The sequence below is a fragment of the Podarcis erhardii genome (genome assembly GCF_964252035.2).
Source record: "Podarcis erhardii genome assembly, chromosome: 15".
Classification (NCBI taxonomy): Eukaryota; Metazoa; Chordata; class Lepidosauria; order Squamata; family Lacertidae; genus Podarcis; species Podarcis erhardii.
Window position 1 is genome coordinate 27,848,928 of NC_138505.1, and position 27,744 is coordinate 27,876,671.

At 48.5% G+C, this 27,744-nt stretch overlaps 2 protein-coding genes across 2 annotated transcripts; both read right to left on the bottom strand.

Annotated features, from left to right (window-relative positions):
- Nucleotides 1-2,588: 2,588 nt before the first annotated feature.
- Nucleotides 2,589-10,820, bottom strand: LOC309330917 (glutathione S-transferase theta-1-like). The gene is made up of 5 exons (XM_081842868.1): nucleotides 10,590-10,820; nucleotides 8,934-9,021; nucleotides 7,269-7,419; nucleotides 6,828-7,004; nucleotides 2,589-2,838 (listed from the first exon to the last, which is right to left on the bottom strand). Exons 1-5 carry the CDS (start codon nucleotides 10,699-10,701, stop codon nucleotides 2,638-2,640), a joined length of 729 nt encoding a protein of 242 aa, XP_081698994.1. The 5' UTR covers nucleotides 10,702-10,820; the 3' UTR covers nucleotides 2,589-2,637.
- Nucleotides 10,821-11,922: 1,102 nt separating this feature from the next.
- On the bottom strand, nucleotides 11,923-27,529 carry DDX51 (DEAD-box helicase 51). The gene is made up of 16 exons (XM_081842773.1): nucleotides 27,462-27,529; nucleotides 25,396-25,760; nucleotides 24,149-24,351; nucleotides 23,353-23,503; nucleotides 21,928-22,064; nucleotides 21,555-21,626; nucleotides 19,627-19,733; nucleotides 19,306-19,414; nucleotides 18,183-18,331; nucleotides 16,639-16,813; nucleotides 15,586-15,701; nucleotides 14,833-14,949; nucleotides 13,924-14,025; nucleotides 13,732-13,795; nucleotides 12,578-12,712; nucleotides 11,923-12,427 (listed from the first exon to the last, which is right to left on the bottom strand). The coding sequence occupies exons 1-16, from the start codon at nucleotides 27,482-27,484 to the stop codon at nucleotides 12,401-12,403; spliced, it is 2,052 nt and encodes a 683-aa protein (XP_081698899.1). The 5' UTR covers nucleotides 27,485-27,529; the 3' UTR covers nucleotides 11,923-12,400.
- Nucleotides 27,530-27,744: the final 215 nt, after the last annotated feature.

A 27,744-nucleotide genomic window follows, 5' to 3' on the forward strand; every position in this document is an offset into this window, starting at 1 on the left:
CCCCCTGGATTTTCTTTTGTGCAACCTTTCCTAACTCTGCAATACCCTTTTGAGAGTGGGGAGACCAGGGCTGTACATGGGATTCCAAATGTGGTTGCATCACAGAACTGAATAGACGCTACAGTACTGACAGCTTTATTTTCCATCACTAGTCTGGAATTCACCTTTTCCCCCAGAGCGGCCGCACACTTGACTCAACATTTTTGCTGAGCCCAAGGCCTCTTTCCCCAGGTACTTGCCGACATCACTGTGGAGAGGAATGAAGTGGGGATGTTTCTGCCCCAACATGTATCACTTGACCCTTCAGTTGACCCTCATCAGCCATTTTGCTGCCCACTGATGCTGCTTGGATGAATCTTCTGTGATATAAAACAAAATAAAAAAATTTTTCTTTCCAGTAGCACCTTAAAGACCAACTGAGTTAGTTCTAGGTATGAGCTTTCGTGTGCATGCACACTTCTTCAACTCCTTGTATTGGACAACTCTATCAGGAACCACCAAGCTTGGCAAGAGTTCCAAAAGAGTTCCAAAAGGAAAAACAGAACATTTACCACTCTCAACTGGAGCTACTGAAAAAAACAGAAAAACAAGAAACTCTCTAACCTTTCCAACCTACAGGCTACTAATCAAAACAAGATCAACAATATTGTCAATCTCTCACAGCAAGCACTCAGCCCAGCTGAGGAATCAGTCCTTTCACGTGGACTGTCATTCTGCCCTGCCAAATCCCCACACATGATTCAGTTCTGTGGGGACTTGGAAGCATTTTTCCGCCGTTTACGCCTGAAGGAGTATTTTCAACACACACAACAACAAGACAAAGCAGAACAAGCAACAACTTCACAACCCACTGCAGAACAACAACCACCCTCCCAACAGAACACTGACCACCAACTACCACCGAAAAAGTGTTACACAAAAAGGGACTCCACATGGACCCCTCCTGATGGACGCAATACCACACTGGACTTGTACATTGACTGCTTCCGCCACAGAATCCAAACAGATGTGACCAGAAAACACCATCGCTTACAACAAAAGAAGAAGTGTGCATGCACACGAAAGCTCATACCTAGAACTAACTCAGTTGGTCTTTAAGGTGCTACTGGAAAGAAATTTTTTTTTATTTTGTTTTGACCATGGCAGACCAACACGGCTACCTATCTGTAACTTCTGTGATATCTTTGCTGTCTCGCTTGAGTTTTCCCCATCCTGAATCATTGGTGTCATTCCCAGACATGGCTGCCACACTGCTTGCTCCCGTCTCCCACTCATTTAGGATCAGGCCTCTAAGAACTGCTGCTGCAGCTACCACCCAGGAGGACTCCCCTGCTCAGCACCTGAGGGCCCCAGTCCTGCCACTCACCACCTGGCCCAGGGCAGGGCCTGATGGGCTCTATAAAGGACTGCTGCCACTGCTGGGCAGAGAGGGCTCTGTTTTGTGTTTGGTTTAAATTGCTGGTATTTTTTACCTATGTCATTTTAAACTGTGATATCAATGTATTCTTAGTTTTAGATTTTGATTTATGTGGAAATTGTTTCCCATTTGGTTGTGTATTTTTTTGATGTGGTTTATTTGCTGTTTATGACTTTTGTAGTTATGTAAATCTTGTCATGCTGTAAGTCGCCTTAAGCATTGTTTTTTTTAACTGTGGAAAGGCGGCATACAAATAAAAAAATGATGATGATGATCAAATTAAAAAGCCCTGTTCCTGATACAGACCCATCTCTTCCTCCCAGTAACAGTTGTATTTACATACTTCTCAACATTATGGAGAAGCACACCCCCCCCCCCAGGCAAGACTATGATCTTGCCCAGCCAGAGCAGCTGGAGGCACCAAATGAAGGCACCCTTTCTTTATTGGATCAGGCTCTTGAAAGAGATGAATGAGCAGCACCAGGATCCTGCCCCTCTTTGCATGGTTGGGTCTTGAAAAGGATCATTGGGTAGTAGCTAGCAGCTTTAACTGCATGGTAGTTGTTCCTTAGGTGGGCGGCCAAGGCAAGTTCTGTCCCACCCCCCTTGTACAGGGAGGGGGCACAGGTCTACGACAAAGGATCCAAGGGTGAAAGACACATAAGGTGAAACAGCACACAGAGGACTTCCTCTATCCTAAGGCTCCTTGCCCCATCAATGTGGAGGAATGAGAGTAAAGCAAGTGAAATCCTCTTTGACCTTCTCCCTAGTCCACCTACCTAAAGGTCTTCTTCACACAGATGGAAAGACACACAAAGAGGGACAGGATGGATCCTCCCACCCCTCAGTTGGCCACTCGCAGTTAGGACTTTGGAATGGATGCAGTGTTTTGATTCAGGAAGGACCACAACTCTCTCTGGACATGGAAGAATGGGCAGAATTTCTAGCGGGGTGGCTCCTTTTGCCCAGAAGTCGTCCAGAAAAGGAGCCAAGTCACAAGGCTTTCCGAGATTGGACCAAAAGGTTCCCGTACCCCCCTGGGCCCTCTGCTTCACGGCCTGAACTCTTCTCCTGGTGACTAGCCCTGAGTCCCAGAGATGACAATAAGGAGAAGTGGCACCGGGGTGGGGAGCGTTGCTGCTCCAATTATATTTGAAGAGACCAAAATGTGTTGGTTGGTTCTTGAGCTTTATTGAGGGGACTCTGCCCCCCAATGGCGTTTACTTCACATACTTCAGCAAGTGCTGCTTGATTTGTTCCCTCATTTCAGGAGGGAGTTGATCCTCCGTCACATCCTTGGCTTTGAAGAGCTCCCTGTGGGCCTCGGCAAAGAGGTCCTTCCCCACGGCTTCTTCCACTCTGGAGCGCCAGGCGGCCAGCTTGGGTCTACCTTCAAAGACGTCGTAGCCGGCGCTTACAGGCTGCAAAGAGAAGGAGAGTGATTTGGCACTGTAATAAACGAAAATCTGCCCTTATTCCCTTATGGGGAACACAAGAGCCCTCATAGAGTCCTTTGTAGGTTCTCCATTGGTCGGAGCAAAAAACCAGAGGCCATCCAGAGAATACTGAGAAGCAAAGCAGCTTGTAAGCTATATCTTTATTGATCTGTTGCAACAGGGTGCTCCCCTCACATGCAGGAGAGGAGGAGGAAACCAGAACAATGGCGTGCAAGGCCTTATAAAGACTTGAAATTGCCACCCTGTAGATCAAGACCCCCAGAAACATCATACATACATCACAGAAGGGGTGTAACCTAAGACCACCCCTCAGATACATCCTACCTACATCACAGAAAAGGCGGTCTAAAACAGAAATTTGAATGTTGTTTTTCTGCTGTCATTGTTTATCTCCTGTCTGGCAGGTTACCTGTTAATGTTTACTGGATTGATACCCTGGGGGAGCCTGGCCAGTCTTTTGTAATGATAAGTACTTAGTTCCTGAGCCAGATCACAGGCTCAACCTATTCATACACAGATATACCCTTAAAAGAGGATTTGTGAAGGAAAAGGCAATGGGGAGGCTCCTCCATTTGACCTTGCAGAGAATACACCTAGTCAGCCTGGGAGTCAAAATGGCTCCATGGCTGCTCTCCTGTGCAGCTTCAGACATGTGGCCTATATATCTATGTACGTGTTTGCTTGGTACATTTATGAACCTTTATTATATACATAAGACCATAATTTATTTATTTCAGCATGGATGCAGCCCCATCATCTGCTCAAGAGGGCTGCCACCATTCAATGCTGGGAGTCTAAAGAGCGATAGAGGGGGAGTCTAAAGAGCGATAGAGGGGCAGAGAGAATTATCAAGTGGAAGAATGAACAAGGATTTGCTTGTACGCATGCAAATAAAATGCCGTCGGTCTCGTCAGCCGCTCAATGCTCTGGATTCCTCAAGGACCGCCTCTTTCCATATGAACCTACCTGGACCCTGAGATCCTCTTCTGAGGCCTTCCTTTGTGTGCCTCCTCCTTGAGAGGTCCAGAGGGTGGCAACACGAGAACGGGCCTTCTCTGCAGTGGCTCCCCATCTGTGGAATGCTCTCCTCAGGGTAGTCCACCTGAAGCCTTCCTTATACACCTTTTGGCGCCAGGCAAAAATGTTCCTTTTTAACTAGGCCTTCGCTTGACCTGATTGACATCCTATGCCTTTTTCAAATGTGGTGTTTTTTTTTAAGGAGCTACTGGGTTGTCGGGACGTGGGTGGCGCTGTGGGTTAAACCACAGAGCCTAGGACTTGCCGATCAGAAGGTCGGCGGTTCGAATCCCCGCAACGGGGCGAGCTCCCGTTGCTCGGTCCCTGCTCTTGCCAACCTAGCAGTTCGAAAGCACGTCAAAGTGCAAGTAGATAAAAAGGTACCGCTCCGGCGGGAAGGTAAACAGCGTTTCCGTGCACTGCTCTGGTTTGCCAGAAGTGGCTTAGTCATGCTGGCCACATGACCCACAAGCTGTCTGTATACAAACACCAGCTCCCTCGGCCAATAAAGCGAGATGAGCGCCGCAACTCCAGAGTCGGCCACGACTGAACCTAACCCTAACCCTTTACCTTTACCGGGTTGTTGTTTTTATTTTTTATTATGTATTTTGTGGTTTTATATCTTGATTGTATTCTGTGAACCACCCTGAGACGCCCAGGCATAGTGCGGTATATAAATTCAATCAATAATAATAATAATAATAATAATAATAATAATTCTGACCATGCAGAATCAGAGAAGGGCAAAGTCATGACTGAAGTCTTCACAGTCTGTGAGGAGCCCGGTTCCCCAGATTTTTATCCTTAGAGCAGAATGCTTAGAGGAACTTTCAGTGGAAAATGCAATTATCTGTACGGTTCATTTTTACGAACACCGCTTAGAAATGATAATGAGTATGTGGTATACAATCAAACACAAACAACAGTTATTTTGGAAAGCCTGCCTGGCTAGTATTATTAACACCTGGATTGCTAATTGATTTCTACTTCCTGCTATATGCCTTTGAAGTGAAATGGGATGTTGACACTTCTACTTAAAAAAATAAGGGGAAAAAAGACTTGGGATTCAGGATTAAGAGGCTGAAAATAACTCCTGTTGCTTAGCTGGGAAGAATGAATCTGGGAGAAGAATGAACTTGCAAATGTGCTACGCTGTTTCTTTTTAAGCAAGGCCAAAAGAAATGTTCCCAAGCTTTCATTTGTTTGGCAAGAAGAGACATTGTGCCTGCATTGTTCTTCTGTTGGGGGTAGGTGGGAGGGAATCAGGTGTCTGAGCTTGCCAAATGTGCAAGGAAATCTGCCCCACAGCTATCATCACCATACCCATCAACTGTCCCGATTTGAGTGGGACATCCCGGCTTCTGATTAGAGATCTTGGAATGTCCCGTTTTTTGTCTTGTGCTGTGGCGCAAATTAGCTGGCTCGCGCCAGAGCGCCCGACCAAAATACGATTGCTTTTTGCTCTCATGCTAGTCAGTTGGCACATGCAAGAGAACCAGACAAAACTCTTGCATGAGTCGGCTGGTTCCAGCGAGAGCCCAGCACCAAAAAAAATGAGCAACCCAGTTTTGATCAGTGAGATGCTGGATATACATCATGAGTGGGGTAGCATCTCTGTGGCACCCAGCCCCTGCTTCTGGCTGGCCACTGTGGGAAAACGACACTTAATTAGACACCTTTGGCATGACCCAACAGCCAGGCTCTCCTTACCTCCTGAGGACCCCATTTCTAGTGTTCCAAAAGAGAGAAAATCTTCCGCTTTTCTCTTCCCACACTTCCTGTTTTGGAGTGTGACTGGATTGGTGGGGGGACTCATTGGATAGAGGGAATGTGGGAGAGAGAGGGAGGGTCTACTGGGATGTTGGGGAAGGAGCAGGTGGGTTTAGGGCCATCCAGGTAGAGTCTCAATTGGGGTCCCTGAGGTTAGAAAACAAAGAGACCTCGTATTTCAAGGTTTCTGAGCAAAACAATCCATGAACTGCATTCACCAAGACGTTGCTTGTTCATTCTCTCAAGAATAAATGTTAAATCCCTGTCTCTTTTTCACAGTTCATATTTTGAGGGTCTGAACCATGGGTAGGCAAACGAATTCCTGGAGGCTGGATCCAGCCCAATCGCCTTCTAAATCTGGCCTGCGAATGGTCCAGGAATCAGCATGTTTTTATATGAGTAGAATGTGTGCTTTTATTTAAAATGCATCTCTGGGTTATTTGTGGGGCATAGGAATTTGTTCATTCCCCCCCATATAGTCTGCCCCCCCACAATGTCTGAGGGCAGTGGACAGGCCCCCTGCTGAAAATGTTTGATGACCCCTGGTCTAAACACTTGCCACAAAGCAAAATATTCACAGCAAGGCTGTTTCAACAGACCTAATTTTGTACACTTCTGTCCCGACTGGCACTGGTTTGTTCCTAAACTAAAAAGCTCCAGGTGTGTGTGGAGGGGTGGAGAGGAGAGAGAGAGAGAGAGAGAGAGAGAGAGAGAGAAAGAAAGAAAGAAAGAAAGAAAGAAAGAAAGAAAGAAAGGAGAAAGATGCTTCAGTAGTGGCGCCCACCCTGTGGAACACCCTCCCTTCAGATGTGAAGGAAATAAGCAGTTATCCTATCTTTAAAAGACATCTGAAGGCAGCCCTGTTTAGGGAAGTTTTTAATATTTAATGTTGTATTGTTTTTAACATTTGATTGGGAGCCGCCCAGAGTGGCTGGGGAGACTCAGCCAGATGGGCAGGGTATAAATAATAAACTATTGTTGTTGTTGTTGTTCAGCCACCTGGTCCCTTGGGTTCCCAGTTTGCAGCTCTGACCTCTTCTTTTTGAGATGTGGTGATCCCACCCGGCTCTGGCTAGCAGGAAGTGATGAGGTGCCTCAGCCTCGCCAGGAGCCAAAGGCCATTTCCTCGCAGAGGCCCCCAGACCTCATCACCGCCCAGCACTCACCTGCATGATTTCTACAATGGCCACCAAGTCTGCCAAGGAGATTTCTGTGCCAGCGATGAAGGGCCTGTCCTGGAGGAACTTCTCCTCAAACAGCTTCAGGGTCTCTTTCAGACTCTCAAGGAATTCTTCAACCTTTTCGGGAGGGGCAGGATGTCCCAGGAAGAGAGGCAGCAAAGCCTATGCAGAGAAGGGGGCAAGAGGGAATTGACATCGGAGACGTTCTAGGTATGGCTCTTCACCTCTCATCACCATGTGAGCAGTGAGAGGAAGGAAAAACGATGGCAGCTGTCAGCATTTCATCTCTCGTGGGCAGGCAGGGTCTCTCTAACAGATATACATTCACAGGCCACAAAACTAAGCCCAGCTCTGGTCCCCTTGTTGCAGCAGAGACTTCTCTTCTGTAAATTGTCAGCTGGGCCAAGAGGCAGTTCCGGCCCTTACCTTTGCCAGGTACACTTTGGTGCCATACATTCGCGTGGTCATGTGTTGCCAAGATAGATATTCGTCCACGCGGGCTCGCTTCTGCAGGTCCGAGGGGTACCAGTGGTCAGGGGTCTTGAATTTCCTTGCTAGGTACAGGAGGATGGCAATGCTGTTTGGGTAGAGGAAAGAAAGAGAAGAAGATCAGCAGGCACAAACAGTGAATAACAACAGATGCAGTCGGATGCAAACAAGTTGGGGGATTTTTCTTCTTCTAATTTTTTTTTAATTGAATACTTTTATTTTGCTTTAAACAAATACATATAAATAGAGACAACCAAAATTACAGAAAAAAATTCCTTAATAATGATAATAATGGAAAAAAAAGTACAAAAAATATCAAAGTACGTGGCACAGAACATAAGCAACTGTGGGAAAGAAAAAAGAAAAAGGAAAAAGAAAAAGGAAGATGAGCCAAAGCAGGAAAGCTCATCTATTGTACACTTCCGTCAAGTTCACAACAGATCATTATACTTATCAATTCTCTCTATCTGAATTCCAAAGGAATCCCTCATCTTGGTATCAGGGAGCATTTCTCTATGCGGTATCATTCTATACATAACCCGGTCTTTCTTGTTGAGCCCTTGTCCCCTAAATAATTATTTAAACATTTAAATAATTCTTCTTCTTCTAATTACACATACAGTAGATGCTTATAGGACTGACAGTGACAGATCAAGAATGAGGCTTTGTGGTCATAGGGAAGAATTCAATGAAGACATGCTCCATAGTGGCGCCTGCCCTGTGGAACGCCCTCCCATGAGATGTCAAACAGATAAACAACTTTTGACTTAAGTCTTAGAAGACATCTGAAGGCAGCCCTTCAGGGAAGTTTGTTTATTGCACAGTTGCATCTAGGAAGTCAAAAAGAATCTGTTCTGGAAGTCCATTCGACTTCTGAAATGGAAACCAAGGTGTGGCTTTCTACTGGTTTCAGATTGCACAGGTGTGCTGGAAACAATAGCGGAAGCCGCGCCAGATGTTCGGCTTCCAAAAAAAGTTTGAAAACCAGAACGCTCACTTCCGGTTTTCAATCGCTCGGGAGCCAGAACGTTTGACTCCCAAGGCGTTCAGGGGCCGAGGTACAACCGTAATGGTTTATTGTGTTTTAATATTTTGTTGGGACCTGAGTGGCTGGGGCAACCCAGTCAGATGGGCAGCATGTAAGTTGTTGTTGTTATTATTAATAATAATAATTTAGACACTGTCTCAGTGCGCAGCAGCTGTGAGGAAAGGAAATTCCACACTAGTGATCATTAGGAAAGGAATTGAGAATAAACCTGCCGGTATTATAACGCTGTTATACAAATCTGTGGCGTGACCGCTTCTGGAATATTGTGAACAGTTCTGGTTACCCAACCTCAAAAAGGGTATTGTAGAGTTACAAAAAGTCCAGAAAAAAGGCAACCAAAATTATCAAGGGGATGGAGTGAATTCCCTATGAGGAAAGGCTGCAACATAAACTTAGTTAAGGCCTTGAAAACAAAAACACAAAACCCCAAAGGGAGGAAAGCAGAGATTTATGGGTTTCCAGCAGGATCTGGTGCACAGTGAAGTTGCAGGGGGCCTGTGTGGCTACTCCCCAACACAAACACACAAAGTAACAGCGCTGTGGGTCCTTCTTACCTCTCTGCCAAGGTGAAGTCGCCATCCTTCAAGGCGGGCACTTTCCCCAGCAGATTCACCTTGCCAAACTCCTTTGTCCTGTTTTGCCCTGGAGAGATGGACAAAAGGAATCAAGAGGCAGCTGTTCACTCATGAGAACCATGATGCAGGACCCTGCCTTGACCCACCCTGGGTGGGGGGTGCTGGTCACCCCCACCTGACCCCCCACTCATGTTCCCTCTTACCTCTATACTGGATTGCTTTGGTTGGGAGGTGGGGGGCAGCTGGGCAGTGGCTGTGTGCTTGTCAGTCATTCTCCTAAGTCAGCTCTTAGGTAATAAATCTTTTTTCACGCCCACAAAGTAAGTAGAATCAGAACAGTGCAGAGAACAAGCCAATTGCTCGGCAATGGATGGAAGAAGATGGGCATCTGCCCCAAGCATGCTGGGGTGTGGGAATGCACAGCAGGCACCGATACACAAGTCTGCCTTGCATCAGTATCAAAGGTCAGCAAAGAGCGAATTCTTCTGCGTCTGGGCAGCTCAGGCTTTGGGCAAAAGGGAGGGGGAAATGAGCCGTGCCCTGGCAGATACTGGAACAAGCCAGGGGTCTTTTTGCAAAGCTCGTTTCTCCTCCTTGCAATTCAGTTAATCGTTTTACAACAGTCACCGGTTCTTTCCTGGGTGCCACAAATATGAAATTCATGGCTGCTTTTATTAGGAAACAATCAATTCTTACCCACCCTTTACCAAGAGGCCCCAACGATTTGAAAGGAAAACTATTGGAAACAGCGAAAGCCTATTTTAAATGTTAGGAAATAAGACCTCTTCGACGGTAGCCTCAAGTTGTGAGGGAACCCAAAGCTCGGAAAGAGATCTCTGAACCCTTCCAAGGTCTGCACAGCCATTCAGACAACCTGTGTCAAGCAGTCAACAGGCAACTTGAGAGTGACCCTTTCTCCTCCCCGCCAAAATTTTATTAATTTTACAAACAAAAATACAAATAAACACACATCATATTTTACAAGTTAATATTATAAACAGTAAAACAACAAGAAGACATTGACTTCCATTGATTTGTTTCTGTTGTTTTGTTTTTGTTGGGTTTTTAAAAAGTTTTTGAATGTTGATTTTTGCATGTTGTGTATTTTTTTTTAAATATCTTTCGTGTTGTTGTTGTTGTGTGGAAAATACTAATAAAATTCATTTAAAAACAAACAAACAAACAAACAAACATCAATAAAGTCATACTGTATGTGGAGATTCTCCAAATCTCACGACTTCCCCCCATTCCATCTATAGAGTCTTATTTTAAGCATCTACAACTGCATACTAGTCTTACTCCGGTTTTTACATTGAACCATATTATCCATGTTTTTACACAACAAGTGTGTCAGAATCCTGCTCTTGTTTCCATCTGCTTAAAGTGGTCTCCTAGATAACTTATAATTTCCCCCAATTCTTTTATAGAGTTTTTGTCATCTTGGTTTCTCAGTTTCCCAGTCAGCTTTGCTTTGCCATTTCAGAGTGACTCTCTTTCAATCCATCCTTGTCGGAGTCAAACAGGGAGTTCAAGCCAGCCCCCCACCCATCAAATAAGCCCCCCGCCCAGCCCCTTCAACTCAAGACACTGCACCCAGGATCTTGTGACTCTCCCTGCCCCATCCACCAGCCTCACCTTGGATGAGAGCCACATGCTTGAACTCAAAGGGGATGTTGTTTTTCTTAGCAAAGATAAAGACAGACCGGCAGGGTTGGGAGAGGAGGTCGAGGTAAAGCTCCACCACCATCCTGGCAGCAGCAGGGACAACCGGAGCAGGGAATCGGCTGGCAAGAGGAGGAGAGAGTAAACAGTGCTTTCCCGCTCCTGGGAGATCTGGGCTCGGCTGCTGGGCCTCTTGTACCTTGGCCAGACCAACTCGTCAGCAGCTGCTGCTCCTCAGAGCCAATTGGAAAAGGCCTTGATCCTTGGCCTACTTCCCTCCCACCCACGCCCAAGCAGCGAGGATCGCCAAAGGCTTCGTCAAGCCTGTTTTGCCAGAGAAGAAAGGAGGGAAAGTTCACAGGAGGGACTGGATAGCAGCCAAACAAGATTTGAGAGTTTAAAAAGTGCCACCTTCAAGGCACATAGCCTCAAGTGAAGAAACACTACCTCGTAGGAGCTGCCCCTACCCCAGGGCAGGATTATGGCCACTTGGGGCCTGTCCTTCCAACCCACCTCCGCACAAAAGCCCAACCTTATTTGGGCTTGAGCCTCCACCCAGAAGCCCTGAGTTTTTCTGCCACTGAAATGAGGTTCCGTTGCCCCTGCAAAATACTTGATCCTGAAACTGCTCTGATCAGGAGCCTTAAAATCCATAAAGGTGAAGGTAAAGGGACCCTTGACCGTTAGGTCCAGTTGTGGCCAACTCTGGGGTTGCGGCGCTCATCTTGCTTTACTGGCTGAGGGAGCCAGCATACAGCTTCCAGGCCAGCATGACTAAGCTGCTTCTGGCGAACCAGAGCAGCACACGGAAATGCCGTTTACCTTCCCGCCGTTTACCTTGCACTTTGACCTGCTTTCGAACTGCTAGGTTGGCAGGAGCAGGGACCAAGCAACGGGAGCTCACCCCGTCGCGGTGATTCAAACCGCCGACCTTCTGATCGGCAAGTCCTAGGCTCTGTGGTTTAACCCACAGCGCCACCCGCATCCCTTAAAATCCATAGACTAAAATAAAAAGGCTACCTGCCACCCCGACTCCACAAGGCAACCTTTACAACGGTGGAACTGCACAGGGGCTGGTTTTAGCTTTCTTGCTTTCCGAAAGGAGATCTCCTGCGGCAGGGAAAAGGTGCACCAGCACCCCAAGGGTCAGGGCAACTTCCTGAAGTCCAGCCTTAGCACACACACAGAGTCCTGGGACTTCACCAGCATGGCCAGCAAGGGATGATGGGATCTGTAGTTCAACAGCCTCTGGAGGAAGGCACTTTTGTTTTAAAAACAGCAAAGCAAACACACACACAAAGAGGGAGACATCTTGCCTCCACCAGAAGGCACAGGCTGATTTCTTTATTTAAAACTTCTTCCTGAGATGGAGCCCTCGCTCTTAAAGCCCAACTGGGCTCAGCAACCTTTGATCCCCTCTTTTGGCCGTGAGGGAGTAGCACTGGGATAGGCAAGGCTGGTGAGGATTAGGTCCACTCACAGGGAAAGGCTGGCAGTTCTTTGGATCATAGGGAGAAAGAGCTTTTATTTACAAGCCAAGGCATGTTCTGCTGGTCTTTGAGGGATCAAGGGGTGGCCTTGACGACAGCAGGATGGCAGTTGGCTCTCCTTAAGCCGTGTGATGGACACTCCTTCCGTATCTTGATACTTCAGGAGCTCTTAAGCCTTAGTGTTTGCTTCTGAATGCCACTGTGTACTCAAGGCATGGGAATCCAAACCACAAAGCAAGAGTTCCAGCCCCCTGATTATTCTCAGCGGGACATCTCTGGCTTGCCTGGACTTGCTCAAGATCTCTTCTCAGCTCGCTCCTCCTGTTGAGGGAAAGAGGAGGAGGGGAGGTGATTAGGCCCATCTCAGACACCCCAGAGACGAGAAGCAGCATTTTCGAATCTAAAGAAGCACAAATGCATGCTCAACAGCCTTGGCTATCAGGGCAAATTCCTACGTGGAGCGATGGATACCTTCATTATCTTCTGGAGGTCTGCCAAGGCTTCCTCGTACTGTGGGAGAAGTAGCTGGAGGGATGTGTTCTTCACCAGCTGCTGCTCCAACTCAGGAAGACCGGCTTCCCTCAGCATCTTCAGAAACTTCCTTTCCTGGAAAGCAATGAAGGAAGTGAACACCATGCTGCATTCCAAAACCCACACTACAGAAAGCTGTGAAAGGGTCCTACTGACCAACCACCTAAATTCAGTGGAAGAGGCCCTGGGTGCGGACTGATGGGCAGCTGAGCTGGGCATCCAGCAACCAGGCAGTGTCCCTGAAGCCCACTCCCTGCTCACCTCCATGCTGTTCTCTAGGCCATTTTCTACCCCAGTTGCTGCCACTGAAGTCCTTTAAGCAGAGCCTGTCTGAGCCACAGGAGACCTCACCACGAGGACCTCCGTCTGTGCAAAGGCACCAGGAATGCAGCATCTGGGTTACTCCGGAGAGGGATGGGAACGTGTGGCAGCCTCTCAGCCTCCCTGCCCCACACAATAGTTCAGCCCGGACACTGAGGTCCTTCTGGTGGTTCTCTCATTACAAGAAGTGAGGTTACCGGGAACCAGACAAGAGAACTCTCTAAGTAGTTGTGCCCACCCTGTGGAACACCCTCCATTCAGATGTCAAGGAAATAAACATCTATCTGACTTTTAGAAGGCATCTGAAGGCAGATTTTTAATGTATGTGGTTTTATAATTTGTCAGGGGACGCAGGTGGCGCTGTGGTGTAAACCACTGAGCCTAGGGCTTGCCGATCAGAAGGTCAGCGGTCCAAATCCCTGCGGCAGGGTGAGCTCCTGTTGTTTGGTCCCAGCTCCTGCCCACCTAGCAGTTGAAAAGCAAGTCAAAGTGCAAGTAGATAAATAGGTACCACTCCAGCAGGAAGGTAAACAGCATTTCCGTGCGCTGCTCTGGTTTTGCCAGAAGCGTCTTAGTGCTGCTGGCCACATGATCCAGAAAAACTGTCTGCGGACAAACACCGGCTCCCTCGGCCAGTAAAGCAAGATGAGCGCCGCAACCCCAGAGTCGTTCGTGACTGGACTTAACTGTCGGAGTCCTTTACCTTTTATAATTTGTCAGAAGCTGCCCAGAGTGGCCGGGGAGACCCAGTCCGATGGGCGACTTCTGATTACCTGCTGTTTCAGCACCATGGTGAAGGCCAGTCCCGCTTTCCCTGCACGAGCTGTTCTGCCCACTCTGAAAAACAGAGAGAGAAAGGTTGGCCTTTTCCAGGGGGTGCCACTTCTGAGCCCCCACCCCTAAGCTACCTGGGGAAAAAGGAAACTCGTTCACATTATTTGAAAGCCTCCCTCTGAGGGAATTACCGGTGAATGTAGGTCCTGATGAATTGAGGAGCATCATAGCTGATGACGCATTTCACTCCGCCAATGTCGATTCCTCGGGCTGTGGCGTCTGTGCTGATTAACCTGGGTGTTGAGGAGAGAAATCGCTGTCACCCCAGCAGATCTGAGTGCAGCCACTAAAGAGATGCTTGGTCTGCAAAGAAAGGACTGGGGGCTTGTGGTGTGGTGGGTTGGGGAAGAGGCCTGGCTCGTACAGTTTCTTGTGTCATGAAGAAGAGCTAATTTATGGTGCAACTTGTCTGGGAAAAATTAATGAGCAAACGCCTAGATTCTATTTCATTGGAGGTGGGGTTAAAATGGCGTTTGCCACTCGAGGAAGACTTTTGGATCAGCGTGTTAAGATTTACTGCAAACAAAAGATTTTCCAGTTCTAAAAAAAAAAGGGAGAACCTTACAAAATTCACACAGAAGTATAATATTGTTTATTTTAACTCGCCTGTGGAAACAACTCAGAGGCTATTAAGAAGAAAAAGGATAACATCAAGAAGATTGGAAGATGGGACTGGTGAACATTAAAAGCAGCACAAATATGAGATGATCGGACCCTACTGAACTCGAAGCATGGGAACCCCCAACAAAATTTATAATTTGGCAAAATATTCGGATTTTATGATTTGTATTGGTATAATTTGAAATAATTAATGTGATATGATTGGATTGTTTAATGGAAAACTTAATAAAAAATATTATTAAAAAAAAGAAGAAGAGAGACATCCCACAAAAGGAATGTCCTCTTCTGGCTCAACTCAGCTCCCAACGGTGCCAGAAACTTTCCACCACCACTGCACATCTGGAGATCAAGGGGCAGTGTGTGATGTGCAACTGAGACATGAGGATGTGGCCAACCCCCCTTGCCCTGGAAATACTCACAGCTGGATCTTCCCCTGTTCAAACTCCTTCAGTGTCAATTTCCTTTGCCTTGGATTCAGCCTGGAAGAGAACTCGGCCACATTCACGCCGCCAAAGGCTCGAAGCAGTAGAAAGAGCCTGGGGTGGTGGAGAGAGAGAACAGAGGATGGGGGGGGGCACAGACCAGCGGCAGAGCCCCTGCTCTGCGGGCAGAGGAAGGGGATCCCAGGATCAAGGACCAGCCCCTCCCAGGAGGGCTGCTGAGACTCCAAAGGATCCTCTGTCTCAGCAGACGGGACCAGTGCTCTGTTGGCTGTTAGGATATAGTTCCATTCCACCATAAAAAGGGACAGGCAGGACTATTGTGTATCACATGCTTGTTTACTTCCAGCACTTGCTGGGAACTTCCGTTTGTATATAGCTTTTGTGTTACTGCTTTTTTGCTGGAGACGAAGGGAAGCAGACATGTTTTCCTCTGTTCCTGAAGTATGCTGAATAAAATGCTGTACATTATGCTTACACATTTCTCTGTCTGCCTCTTCGGCTGTCAGAAGATTTACGCACTCTGCTGGTAGAGCATGCACAGGTCTCTAAATGTATCTGAGGCTCGTGTCACTAACTGATGCTGTTCCAAGAGAGATCGGCTGCCGGCCGGTGGCTGGAACCAGCTGGGGGCCTGCCTGATGCCCCCGTCTTCCCGGCAGTATCCCAACATCGGCTTCTTATGAAAGTTCAAGCCTAGCCCGCAAAGATCCCACTACTGCACAGCCTCACCTGTGTGACGTGTCCCTGCTGTTGGTGAAGCAGAGGACGCGGGAGAACTTCAGCCGCAGCAGGAAATGCAAGAGGAAGAGGGGCTTCCAGCGCAGGTTGCAGGGCACGTAGTATTGCTGTGGCAGGAGGAGGAAAGAAGAGCTGTTTGTACACCACCCCCTAGGAGTGCTTCTTGCCCAATCCCTTTGGGAAGACGAGGAGGGTCACTTTGGGCCAAGGAACAGGAGAGGCTCAAGGGCCGACACTCCTGACTCTCAGACGATAAGAGACTGTGTCTCCAGTGAACAATTCAAGACTAGGTCAGTGTGTTTCTCGCAAAACACCCTTTTCATTTCAGAATTGACAACTTCCAATATGTTTCTAGACCACCAGTTTTCTCACATTAAGCCGTTTGTTTGTTTGTTTGTTTGTTATTTACATAGAGCCCTATACCTGGAGATCTCAGGTATAGATCAACTTAAAAACTATGTTATATATAATCAAAATAAAAACAACCCAGTAACACCCCTCCATTATGGAGTTCCCAGTTTAGAAGCAGCTACTCTTCTGCATTTGACTCTCTGATATTGAAGTCACAAAACCACCCCCTCCCCGACAAACCACCAGGGCCGAGTCCCTAAACCAGTGACCAGCCAGGTTGCTGCCTTCTTTCTAAGTCTTCTATTATTATTTCCTATTTTTATTCTCTCCTACTACTTTGTTAGCCGGCTGAGAACATAAGCTTTGGTTGAAGAAGCGAGAAAGAAATTATGCAGCCGAAGAAACGCAAACCTTTCTGTGCATTCCTGCCTTCTCAGGGACCCAACTTCTGAGCCCCCGAGCCCTACATGAAACTGCCTGGGACTTGAGGCACCTGCTGCCGCTGCCAAGGAATGGGGCCTTCTGCCTCCCCCAACCCAATTTGCCCTCCAGTCTGGAGGGAAGGGCTGGTGCTGTCCCAAAAGGGCACCTTCTCACCATTCACGTCCCCACCCCCTCGCCAAACACGCCTTCCCGGCTCTGCCAGAACCAGAGCGGCAGGTGGGCGGGCTGCCTGCAAGCCCCGCCTCTTACCGAGAGCCCCTCTGGGAGGGCGTACTTCTTCGTGGTCTCCGTTGCCTTCTCCTCCGAGGAGATGGGTGTGAAGAGGCGAGGCCGGTAGAGGCCCAGCGGCTGCAGCTTTTCGGGGTTCCGTGTCAGGGTTGCCGAGAAGAGGAGCTTCTGCAGGGGGACGTGGGGGCAGCCAGCTCTGTGTAGGGGTGCAAATACCCAGAGTGTGAGGGTCAGGTGGGATTGCTATGAGGAATTATGAAATATGGAGCAAGCCATTGGTGTCCGCGATGAAAGCATTGCGTTGACTGGGTTTGATTCATTGACAATAATTTTCTGATTGAATCCCACTGCCTCTGCACCTCTGCCATTTGCTTTCTCTATGCCTGACAAGCACGAATAAGCATTCTGAAAGATAGATCAGGCATCCTCAGTACATAAAGATAGTTGGTTACTTTGATGTAGTTTGTTCATCTTTAGACATATCTTAAGGGCCAGGAAGAGAGTTCACAAGGAGCTAATAAATACTGCCATCCTGTCTCTCCTGTTTATGACCTCCGGGGTTTTGCTGAATGCATTCCTCATTTTACTCCTATTTTATTTACTCTGGACTACTATGCATGCTCAAGTAGGAAATAGTTTCTTTGTAGTTTTAACTTTAACTTTGTCCCTCGTGGGGTTTTTGAAATGCTCAGAGGAAATCTGATTGCTTCTTATGAACACTGTGTAAAAAGTTCTTTTGTGAATAAAACAACCTGGGCTGAGGGGTGGAGAGGAATTATTGTTGGCACTCCTCCCAGAGTCTTGCTGGTCAAGCCTCGTGTGTACAGTGGTGCCCCGCAAGACGAACGCCTCGCAAGACGGAAAACACGCTAGACGAAAGGGTTTTCCGTTTTGGAGGCGCTTCGCAAAACGAATTTCCCTATGGGCTTGCTTCGCAAGACGAAAATGTCTTGCAAGTTCCTGCGGGTTTTTTTTTCCCTTCCCCCCCTTTTTCTAAGCCGCTAAGCCGCTTATCAGCTGATCCGCTAAGCCGATATGCCACTCACTAAAAGCCGCTAAAAGATGCTAAGCTGCTAATAGCGCTAATCCGCTAAGCCATCAATGGGCTTGCTTCGCAAGATGAAAAAACCGCTAGACGAAGAGAATCGCGGAACGGATTCTTTTCGTCTTGCGAGGCACCACTGTATTTTATTAATCAGAGTCCAATCCTTCCTTGCTTTGGGAATGTTACAGCTCTGGAAGGCAAAAGGCACTGGGTGGGACAGGCCTCCCAGCCCAAACACAAGCAAATGAGGGGCTTTTCCAGTGCCCCTCTGCTCCCCACCCCCTGGATCCACACACACCGTTCTCAGGCCAGCTCCTTGGTATTCAGGGGTTTGGGTCCCATTCCCGGCAAAGGAACCCTCCACAATACAGTGGGCAGTTTCTGCTCAAGGCCTGACTCCCAGGAGGAGCTGGCTGTGCTTCCAGGAGCCAGAAGGGGCCCTCTGCTGATCCGTCCCACCACTTCCCACCCTGCCCTGCCGTTTCCCTTCTCATTCTCCTCTCCGGCGCGGCCGGCGTACCTGGCTGCCGTGAGGGGCCCCTGCTCTGCCCTCCTGAACAGCTGTGGGGTACCGGAGCCCTCCTCCACTGCTGAATGAGCTGCCACCACCACCTGCCGCAGCCAGTCCTGGTGCATGTTGTCAATCATGCGATCGGCTTCGTCAATTATCTGTGCTCACGGGCAAAAGAGAGGCAGTCAGGGGAGGCTCACGACCTCTGGCACTGCAGAGAGCTTCACAGCCGTAGCTGGCATTGGCTTGCCAAGGTCTGCTGGGAGGGGGGAGATGAAGGGGGGGAGCGTTTTGAGGGTAGGGTCCCGTTGCCTTTACATTCGTGGTGGAGCTGCGTGTGACTGGGAGCCCAGCCTGCAGGGAGGAGAGCCTCAAAGCAGGGCCAGTGAGAGAGGCACTTTCATCCAGGAAGCAGCTGGCTGAATGGTGCGTTAAAGAATGGACATTTGCAGGAAAAGGAAGCAAAGCAAGTTATGAGGCTATTATAGGTCACATTTTATGTAACAGGGACACCGTGTCACAGTCCACCACCCCAACCCCTTATATCAGTGGTTCCCTAACTTTTCCCACCCACCGCCCCCTTGGTTCCATAAACTCACCTCCTGTGTCCCCTACCCTACAAAAGGCATTCAGAATACAGTGGTACCTCGGTTCTCAAACGTCTCCGTTGTCGAACGTTTCAAAACCTGAATGCCGAAAACCCGGAAGTAAATGCTTCCATTTTCAAACATGCCTCAGAAGTCGAACGGTTTCCGCTGGGTGCATTTCCATTTTCTTAATTGCATTTGCAGCCAACCTATTACGCCTCAGTTATTGAATGTTTTGGAAGTCGAACGGTCTTCCGGAATGGATTACGTTCGAGAACCGAGGTACCACTGTAGCAGTTTGCATGACCCTCTACGGAAGGTGATAGCACAATAAAATTCAAAACAGCAACAATTAATTGCACATTTATTCAAAATCCAGTTAAAACGCGATTCAACAAAACTGATGAACCTGACCCACTGATGCCAGCTTTTAAAAAGTAATTTACCCCTGCCTCTAAGTGTCCCTCTAGAGGGCCCCTTCCAGCCACAACATTGCATGCGATGCAATCCTCAAACATGGGGGCGGGGGGAGAGGGATTCCTCACCAGGAAGCGAAGTTCTTTCAGGCTGAACTGGGGGCTCTGCTGAAGATGATCTACGAGGCGCCCAGGAGTGGCCACGACAATGTCTGCCAGGCTGCGAAATCCCATCAGCCTGGAAAAAGAAGCACCAGAACAGGCAGTGAAGAGGAGTGTGATTTACGGAGAAGCAGCAGCACCAGACAACCTCCCACTTGCGCCCATTGCTAAGGAAGAAGATGGAGGCCTCTGCTGCTGCTGCTGTGCCACCTGTGGGCTCAGCTTCCTGGGCCAAGACGCAAGGAGGAGGTTGGTGTGCAAAGCCAAACAAAGAGAAGGTGAACTTACGTCTCCTCAGCGAGCGACTCCTGCTCCTTTGCAAACGATTTCTGCCCGGTGAGCTGGACCACTTTCAGCCCCGTCCCGTCAGTGTAAATGTTGAATACTTTAGTCACCTGTGGAGAGGAGAGAATCAGTGGCCTAGAGGGAACAGGGCTGCCTCTCAGGAGCAGCAAGGCACAAAACACACCTTCAGGGCCAAACTTGAGGCAAGAAGAGCAAAGGCAAAAATCCGGCTCTTGACAGCTCCCAAAATGCCTGGTCCTTTGCACTTCTGACATAAGGCAATGGGTTCAGCAGGGCCCTTCTCTTGTGTTGGTGCTTCTACTTACAGAGCCTAACAGATGCTTCTGCAACAGCTCCTCCCCCCCCCCGAAGGCAGGAAGGTAATGGGCCTTCCCTGACTGGTATTCTGAGGTAGACTGCTTCTGAACCCAGAGGTTTATTTAGCCATCCTGCCTAGTACGTGGAGACAGGCCTCGGCTACTCTGTGAATTCCCTCTCATCTGAGCCAGTGACTGGTGAGGCTCACAGCTTCTGGGGGCAGTACTGTGCACTGTGAGAGTTAAAAATTTATACCTATCTGTCAGGGGTTCAGGGAGAGAGACGCAGATGAGGGAGGAGACAGAGAGTGAGGGGGAAGGATTCCAGAGTGACGAGGAAGAGGATGACAATGACCCAAGATTGTCCATGAGTCCGTCCAGTGAATCGGAGGACTCCCAAAAGGGAGCCCCTCTGGTCAAGCCAAGGGGAGCTAGAGGGGGAAGCAGTCAGGAGCAGGGAAACGAAGGGGGAACCCCCAGTGGGAGTTGGAGAGCGAGACCGGCTGCTCCGCTGGAACGGAGTGAGGGGGGAGGAGTGACCAGTGTGTCAGAAGGAGCAGAACAGGAAGCAGAGAGGGGAAGGAGATCAGGGCAAAACGTCCTGCCGGAAGGGGAGGAAAGTAGTATCGAGGGCAGTGTAACTGTCGAAGGGAAGGTCAGGAGCAACGTACGCGCGCCAAGTTCAAAATGGGAGGCGCGCGGAAATGAAGAGAGTCCTGGGGAGGAGCCTGGTCCCAAAGCCCGAAGGAGGGGGGAGGAGGCGGCAGAGGATTCAGCCTCTGGAGAGTCCCGAAGGGAGAGAACACAGGGGGGCAGAAAGACCCTGCGGAAAAGGAAAGAGAGAAAGAGGTGGACCAGTACAAGCCTCTTAAACTGGTGTAGAGGCGGTACTGACTCAGAGGGGACTTCAGCGGTCTAAGCGTAACAGACGTAGAGTCACGGACCTCGGATGTAAAGCTAATAATGTTCTTCAATAAAAGCTTTTGTACATAAGCTGGAGAGGACTTTGGTCTCTTGTGAGCTGGGACCACGGGTGACTCTGACACTATCTATATTTGCCTGTCTTGAATTTACCGCTGATCCCTTCAACTGGGTGAATCTTGATTTCTAGCATTATGAGGGAGGGAGAGAAGGGTATAAAGGCTAAACTTATGCAGTGAGTATTTGTAAGGGGGGTGGCAGTATAAAATCTGAAGAACAAGACTGTGCAGTACTGTTAAGCCAGTCTAATCACTTATACAGTGGTACCTCTGGATGCGAACGGGATCCGTTCCAGAGCCCCGTTTGCAACCTGAAGCGAACGTAAGATGCAACTGCACATCTGCACATGTTGCATTTTGCCGCTTCTGCGCATAAGGTCATTTTGAGCGTCTGCACATGCACAAGCGGCGAAACCTGGAAGTAACGCACTCCGTTACTTCCGGGTCGCCGTGGAGCGCAACCCGAAAATATTTAAGCTGAAGCGTATTCGCCCTGACGTATGACTGTAAACTAGTTAACGCATTCCTGGGGCTGACCACACATCCTACACATTGGAGAATCCAATTGGGATGAACTCACAGCTGGACTCCAAAGTCCCCCACCCCACCAACAAATCTCCCCTCAGTAACGCACCTGCTGGGCCAGTTCCTTGGTGGGCAGGACGGCCAGAGCTCGTACTCGGCAGACAACTCGGTCTAACAGAGCCTGAAAATACAAAGGCCAGCGATCAGGAAGAGATGGGTGTCTCCTGCTCCTCAGTCTACATGAATGGGTGTGGGAAAAGCAACCAAGAGAGCTAAATGGACACACAGTCAATTGAGTCACATCCCCCTGTGCCCCAAGTGCTGGGGGATCCTTTGAGACAGTGCTTTCCAAATTCACCAGCCTGATACTACTCCTTGTACGCAAAAGTCTTAAAGCAGCCCACACTGGGTTGCACAACAGGAGGCTATTTTGGCACAGAACACACACCAGCCACCAGCTCTCTACTTCGCCCAAAACTCACCTGCACCACCGGAATGACAAAGGCCAGGGTCTTGCCACTGCCGGTAGGGGCTGAGACGCAGATATCACTGGGCTGGTAGCCACCTCTCCCGGCCAAAAACCCGCTTTCCAAGATGGCTGGAATCACCTCGGCCTGAACTGAAGAAAAAGAGCAGGAAGGATAAGCACATACCCCAATAACATTCCCCCCACTGCTTAAAGGGTAAGGAAGAGGGCAAGGGGTATGGGAGAGGTTTCAAGGCAGTTTTGGAATTTGTATACTACTTTCTCTCCTGCCAAGGATTTGGTGGCCACCAGCAAGAAAACTGAGCCATCTTTCTCTTTTGCCTACACTTTTTCACCTTCCAAATGTTTATACGTTTCACATTCCATCAATGAATCCACTTTTAAGTCTTCTCTCCAGCTTTGTCAACTGCAGCTTAGCCTCACCATACAAAAGAGAGAGCTTGGAATTGCCATCATTATCATTATCATTTTTAATTTGTATACCGCCTTTCTATCTTACAATACTCGAGGCGGTTTACAAGCTGAAGAAACAAAAAATGTACATCTTATAACAATCTAATTCAATGCAAAAGTGCCATAATAAAACATAACTTTAAAATGGGCAACCTCCATCGAAAGAGTAACATTCAACAATCATTAGAATCATATAAAATAATAATATCAACATATAAAAGTTAAACAGAAATCCACTCAACAGTTACAATAATATCTAAACTATAATCAATAAAACAACGGCAAGCCACAGTTCATAATACAATACACATTGAGAAGCAGAGGGTGGGCCTAGGCAGGTGGAAGGAGGGCTTGCCTGATGGAGTCTCTCCCCTCACAGTTCTTCCTCCAGGAACAGCTCCCTTATGAGAAGTGGAGGGGGAGTGGTCCTATGGAAAGTATTTGTGGGCACTCAGGTGTCTTGGGGAATAATTACTGGAGCACCCAGAACAAAGGTCCAGGGGCAGCAGCTGGCTCATTTATTTCTGGGCAGAATTTGTTTAACAGGGTGTCGTGAAGGATACCCACAGCCCTCTGGCTCCTTTGCACCAGAGTTTTGAGAAAGGTGGGGTTGCTTCTCTCTCATCACATGCGAATGGATCCACACACTTGAGGTGGAACTTGCCGTGGGATGAGAGATGCAGGTCCACGTTTACATCTAGGTATTTCATTGACATTCTAGCCTAGCTAAATAATTTGCTGTGGATAAAACTGTGCTTCCTCAGTTTGACACCACATCAAACACTGCAGAGAGGTTACAACTGAAGCACCGATGGGAGCGACTCCCACCAACATTCATTTAAAGAGCAGAGGTCCCTGTCTTCTAAGCACTAACCATTCGCATCCATCCATCTCCCAAACTCTGGCCATCTTCTAAATATGGGTTTAAAAGCATGGAAGAGGAAAAAATTTCCCACTATGATGATACCTGGAAACAAAGACTCTATTCCATTTGCTTGCAGTTTCTTCCTCAATTTTGGATGGATTACTGGAACGTCTTGGAGTGGGACAACGTTCTCTTTGATCCGCCTCTGGACCAGCTTAGGTTCAGCCAGCCAGCGTGGCAGAAGAGGCTCCACCTGGAAATGACAGAAGCACATGTGATGGTGGAACTGTGGACTCCAAGAGAACTGCAGGCACACACACCTCTGTCCCGACAAGATGCCACAAGGAACATTGCAACTCCAGCCTCAGGACAAATCAGGCCCAATGTTCCAGCTGAAAGGTTTTGCTTCCATGGAATCTCCCTCTATTGAGCTTCAACAAGGCTTGGTCCCCGTTGTCGAAAAAGAGAGGAAACTAATGGGGTAAAGGAATTAAAAGGGTGCTATGCTCAAGCACCAAACTAAGGCTTTGATGGCTCTGTGATATGAAGCAAGCTATACATTTGTTTATTATTAATATTAACATTAGCGGTGGGGAGGGGGATATCTGCAGCCCTCCAGCTGTTGTTGGATTCCAGCCCCCATCAGTCACAGCCGTCATGACCAATGTTCAGGGATGATTGGAGTTGTAGTTCAGCATCATCTAGGGAGCGCCACAGGTTTCCAATCCCTGCATTGAACAGATAGCCAAACCCAGCTGTCACCTTGACCCTCCAAGTGTTGCTTCAGTAAGGAAGCAACCCTGACCTCATCGCAGAGCAGTGTGGCTGAGCCTTTGACAAAGACTGGGAGCAAAGCATGTTGATAACAGACTATCGGCTCAAGACTTAAGTGAGCTACCTTCTTCTTCTGCGCTGCCTTCAAAACCCAGTCACCAAGAACGATTGTGTTGGGAGGTGGGGGAGTTTCTTTTGGATCCTGCGGTGACTTCAGCATCTGCTCCTTTTCACCATGGCTCTCATTTGCTCTGGCTTCCACGCCATCCTCCCTCTCTCCTGCTGAGCCATCATCTTCTAGTTGGCTTGCTAACTTAATTTCACTTCCTGGTAAAAGCAACATGAACATGACAAATGATTTGAGTTTAAGAAAAAGATGTGCTTATGGCATTTTCAAAAAAAGAGGAAAAGGTGAGCTGGGGGTGGGGGGAATGGTTGGGCCCAAGGTGGGAAAGGGCCCAAAAGTGCACAGATAGCAGTCTGTCCCATCCCCCCCCCGCTCATCCCACCCCTCCTAGTGCCAATCAACAGAGCCAAAGAAGCAGGCAGCTGCTCACTTTATAGCAAGTGGGAGTCTCAAGGAGAGAAGTGAGGGCTTATCCATACCAGCAGCTGCTCACACAAGAGGCAAGAGAAGCTGGGAGAAAGTGATTCAAGAGAGACACAACAGGAGTTTTGCTGTACACACCACACTGGGGGAGCAGAAATCCCTACTGATGGCTTCTCTTGAAGAGATATGGTGTTATTACTGAATACGGTAAGCCACTCTGGGAGTCTTTCTCAGATGAAGAGTAGGCCAAAAATACTTTGAATAAAAAACAAACCCTTCCTGTATTATGATTCTCATTAGGAAGCTGCCTTAGACTGCGTCAGACCACTAGGGTCTGTCTAGCTCAGTTTTGTCTACAATGAGTGTGAGGAACCTTTGGTCCTTGAGATGTTGCTGAACTACAACTCCCATCATCCCTGGCCATGCTGCCTAGGGCTGCTGGGAGGTTGTAGTCTTGCAACATCTGGAAGTTCAGAAATTCCCCACTCCTCGTTTACACTGACTGGCAGAGGCCCCCCAGACAGAGGACACCCCCAGCCCTACCAGGATATCCCAGACTGAACCTGGAACCTTCTGCATGCAAAGCAGGTGCTCTACTGCTGAGCCACAGCCCTTCCCTTCATTCCGGAAGTCAGAGCCAATCTTTATGGTACACATTTATTCTTAGACTGTGCCTTCCTATCTCTAAAAGATGGAGCATCACTAGCCTGATTTGGGGTGTGTGTGGCCCGAGCAGATACTATCATATTGTTGACTGAGCACTGCCCAGAAACGATGGAGACTGAATGTAGCTCCCAGTTTCCGCCCACAATTTATTTTACCTTCCCCTCCATCAGTCCTTCCTTGTGGTGTCTTTGATTCCTTTCCACTTGTTTTACTTCTTCTTGGATTAAGATCATCGTCTTTCTCTTCCACACCTTCACCCCCTTCAGTGGATAATTTCTTCTTTCTCTTTCTATGGCCTTCTGTAAAAGGGGATTCCTCACTTTGCTTCCTCTTTTTGGATTTCTGCTTTGCTTCCTTCTCCAAGTCCATGTCAGGCATTTCATTATCTGGTCCACTTTCTGCAGGCATGTGATCATCCTGCTGCTGCCTTTGCTGCTGTCGAGCTCTTACCCGTTCCTTCAGCCGTTGCAGGAGCACTTGCGAGTGGTCTTTGAGGTCATTGTCTTCATCACCAAGATACCTGTGGATTTCACAATGGTTTCAGTACTCCACTAACAAGGGTTTTCTTTGGTGGCAGCACCCCAACAGTGGAACTCTCCCCCCAAAAAAGTTAAATTGGGCACCTTCATTTTTTATTTTTAGCTGGGTGGTTAAGACCAGGGGAAGTTTCTGGAACACTTTGGGAGATTGCCAGAGCATGGATAATACATGGGAGGGTGGGGTGAGCTCTGACTGACCACAGCCCTGCAAAGTAGACCAGTGGTGTTATAATCATAGTACTGCATGAGGGCAGGAGAGATGCTGAGAGAAATTAGCTATAACAACACTGGGCTACACTACAAAGGCTTAGTCTCCTGCCATATTAGTTTATTAAATATTTTTTTTTAAAAAAAGAAATACAATTGGAGGAGTGCCGTGAAGATGACTGTAGCCAGAGAACAGGAAAAGGTGATTAAATGCCTTCATAATTTATGGTGGTGGGAATTCTTGTGCACAATTCTGATAAAAAAAGAGCCTGAAATGAGTTAATCACTTCTTTCCCAATGCCGCTACTGACACCGACTTAACAGCGTCCTGCTGTTCCATATACCACAATACCTTGAGGACCAAGGACAGGGTTATTCATTTATTGGGCTGTTGTTTTTATTTTGATTCATGTATTTATGGTTTTATATTCCGATTTTATTCTGTGAACCGCCCTGAGACCTGTGGTTATAGGGCGGTATATAAATTCAATAACAACAACAACAACCCATATGAACTGACCAACAACAACAACAACAACCCATATGAACTGACCAACAACAACAACGACCCATATGAACTGACCACCACCACCAACAACAACCCATATGAACTGACCCGAACCCTGCAATCATCCCCTGAGGCCCTTCTTCATGTGCCCCCTCCACGAGAAGTCTGGAAGGTGGCGACACAAGAACAGGCCTTTTCTGTGGTGGCTCCCCATTTGTGGAATGCTCTCCCCTGGGAGGCTCACCTGAGGCCTTCATTACATATCTTCAGGAACCGGGCAAAAACACTCCTCCATAACGAGGACTTTGGCTGATTTAGTAACTTTATGGCCTTTTAAATGTATTGAGGGTGGGGCTATTGGCTGGTTCTTTGATTATGCATCTGCGTTCTCTTTTTTGTATGATTGCATTGTAAACCACCCTGCGATCTTCGGATGAAGAGGGTAAATAATAGTACAGTGGTACCTCGGGTTACATACGCTTCAGGTTACAGACTCCGCTAACCCAGAAATAGTACCTCAGGTTAAGAACTTTGCTTCAGGATGAGAACAGAAATCGTGCTCCAGCGGCGCAGCAGCAGCAAGAGGCCCCATTAGTTAAAGTGGTGCTTCGGGTTAAGAACAGTTTCAGGTTAAGAACGGACCTCCGGAACGAATTAAGTACTTAACCCGAGGTACCACTGTAATGATGCTGATGCTGCTAGCCGCACCTCCAAGTCCTTAAAAAGTGCTTTGAGGGGCTGCAGTGGAAATCATCCTTGCCGCCCCCGCTGTCATGTGACCACGAAGCCCCTTTCCCACTCACAACGGAGCTCGAATTTCAAGCCAAACATCCACATTCGCCCGCAGCCCAAGCGGCAGCGAAGCCTCCTCCCTCGCGGTCCCGCCCGGGGCTCGGTCGCGGAAGCCTCAGCGCCGCCTGGCCCCGAACCAGGCAGCCGCGGGCCGCATGTCCGGCCCCCTTCTCACCTGTGGACGACGAAGAGCGCCATGCCTGCTCTTTTCCCTCCGCCGGCGCCTAGCGATGAACGCCGACGTCGTCCCTTAACGATGACGACAGGTGGCCAATCAGGGCCGAGGTATGCAGATGAGGCGCGCCGTCTCGTGGCCGGCCTGAACTCGGTTCCTGTCGCTGCCGAGTGACGCAATCCCCGCGCTGGCCAATGTCGGGCGACTGCGCTCTCCCCATTCACAACTGGCAGCGCGGGAGGCCGGCGTGGAGAGAGAGAGGCGCGCGGGAAAGGGGCGCCCG

Bases quoted from the DNA above. Each gene is read 5' to 3' on its own strand.
- LOC309330917 (XM_081842868.1), bottom strand. From the start codon at position 10,701: ATGGTGGTGGAGCTTTACCTCGACCTCCTCTCCCAACCCTGCCGGTCT. The intron at 7,420-8,933 runs GTAAGAAGGACC...CTACCCAAACAG, and splicing joins GACTTCACCTTGGCAGAGAG to CATTGCCATCCTCCTGTACC. The intron at 2,839-6,827 runs GTGAGTGCTGGG...TTCTCTTTGCAG, and splicing joins CCATTGTAGAAATCATGCAG to CCTGTAAGCGCCGGCTACGA.
- DDX51 (XM_081842773.1), bottom strand. From the start codon at position 27,484: ATGGCGCTCTTCGTCGTCCACAG. The intron at 19,415-19,626 runs GTAAGTTCACCT...TTCTTTTTCCAG, and splicing joins GAGTCGCTCGCTGAGGAGAC to GCTGATGGGATTTCGCAGCC. The intron at 14,026-14,832 runs GTGAGTATTTCC...CTCAACACCCAG, and splicing joins GAACAGGGGAAGATCCAGCT to GTTAATCAGCACAGACGCCA.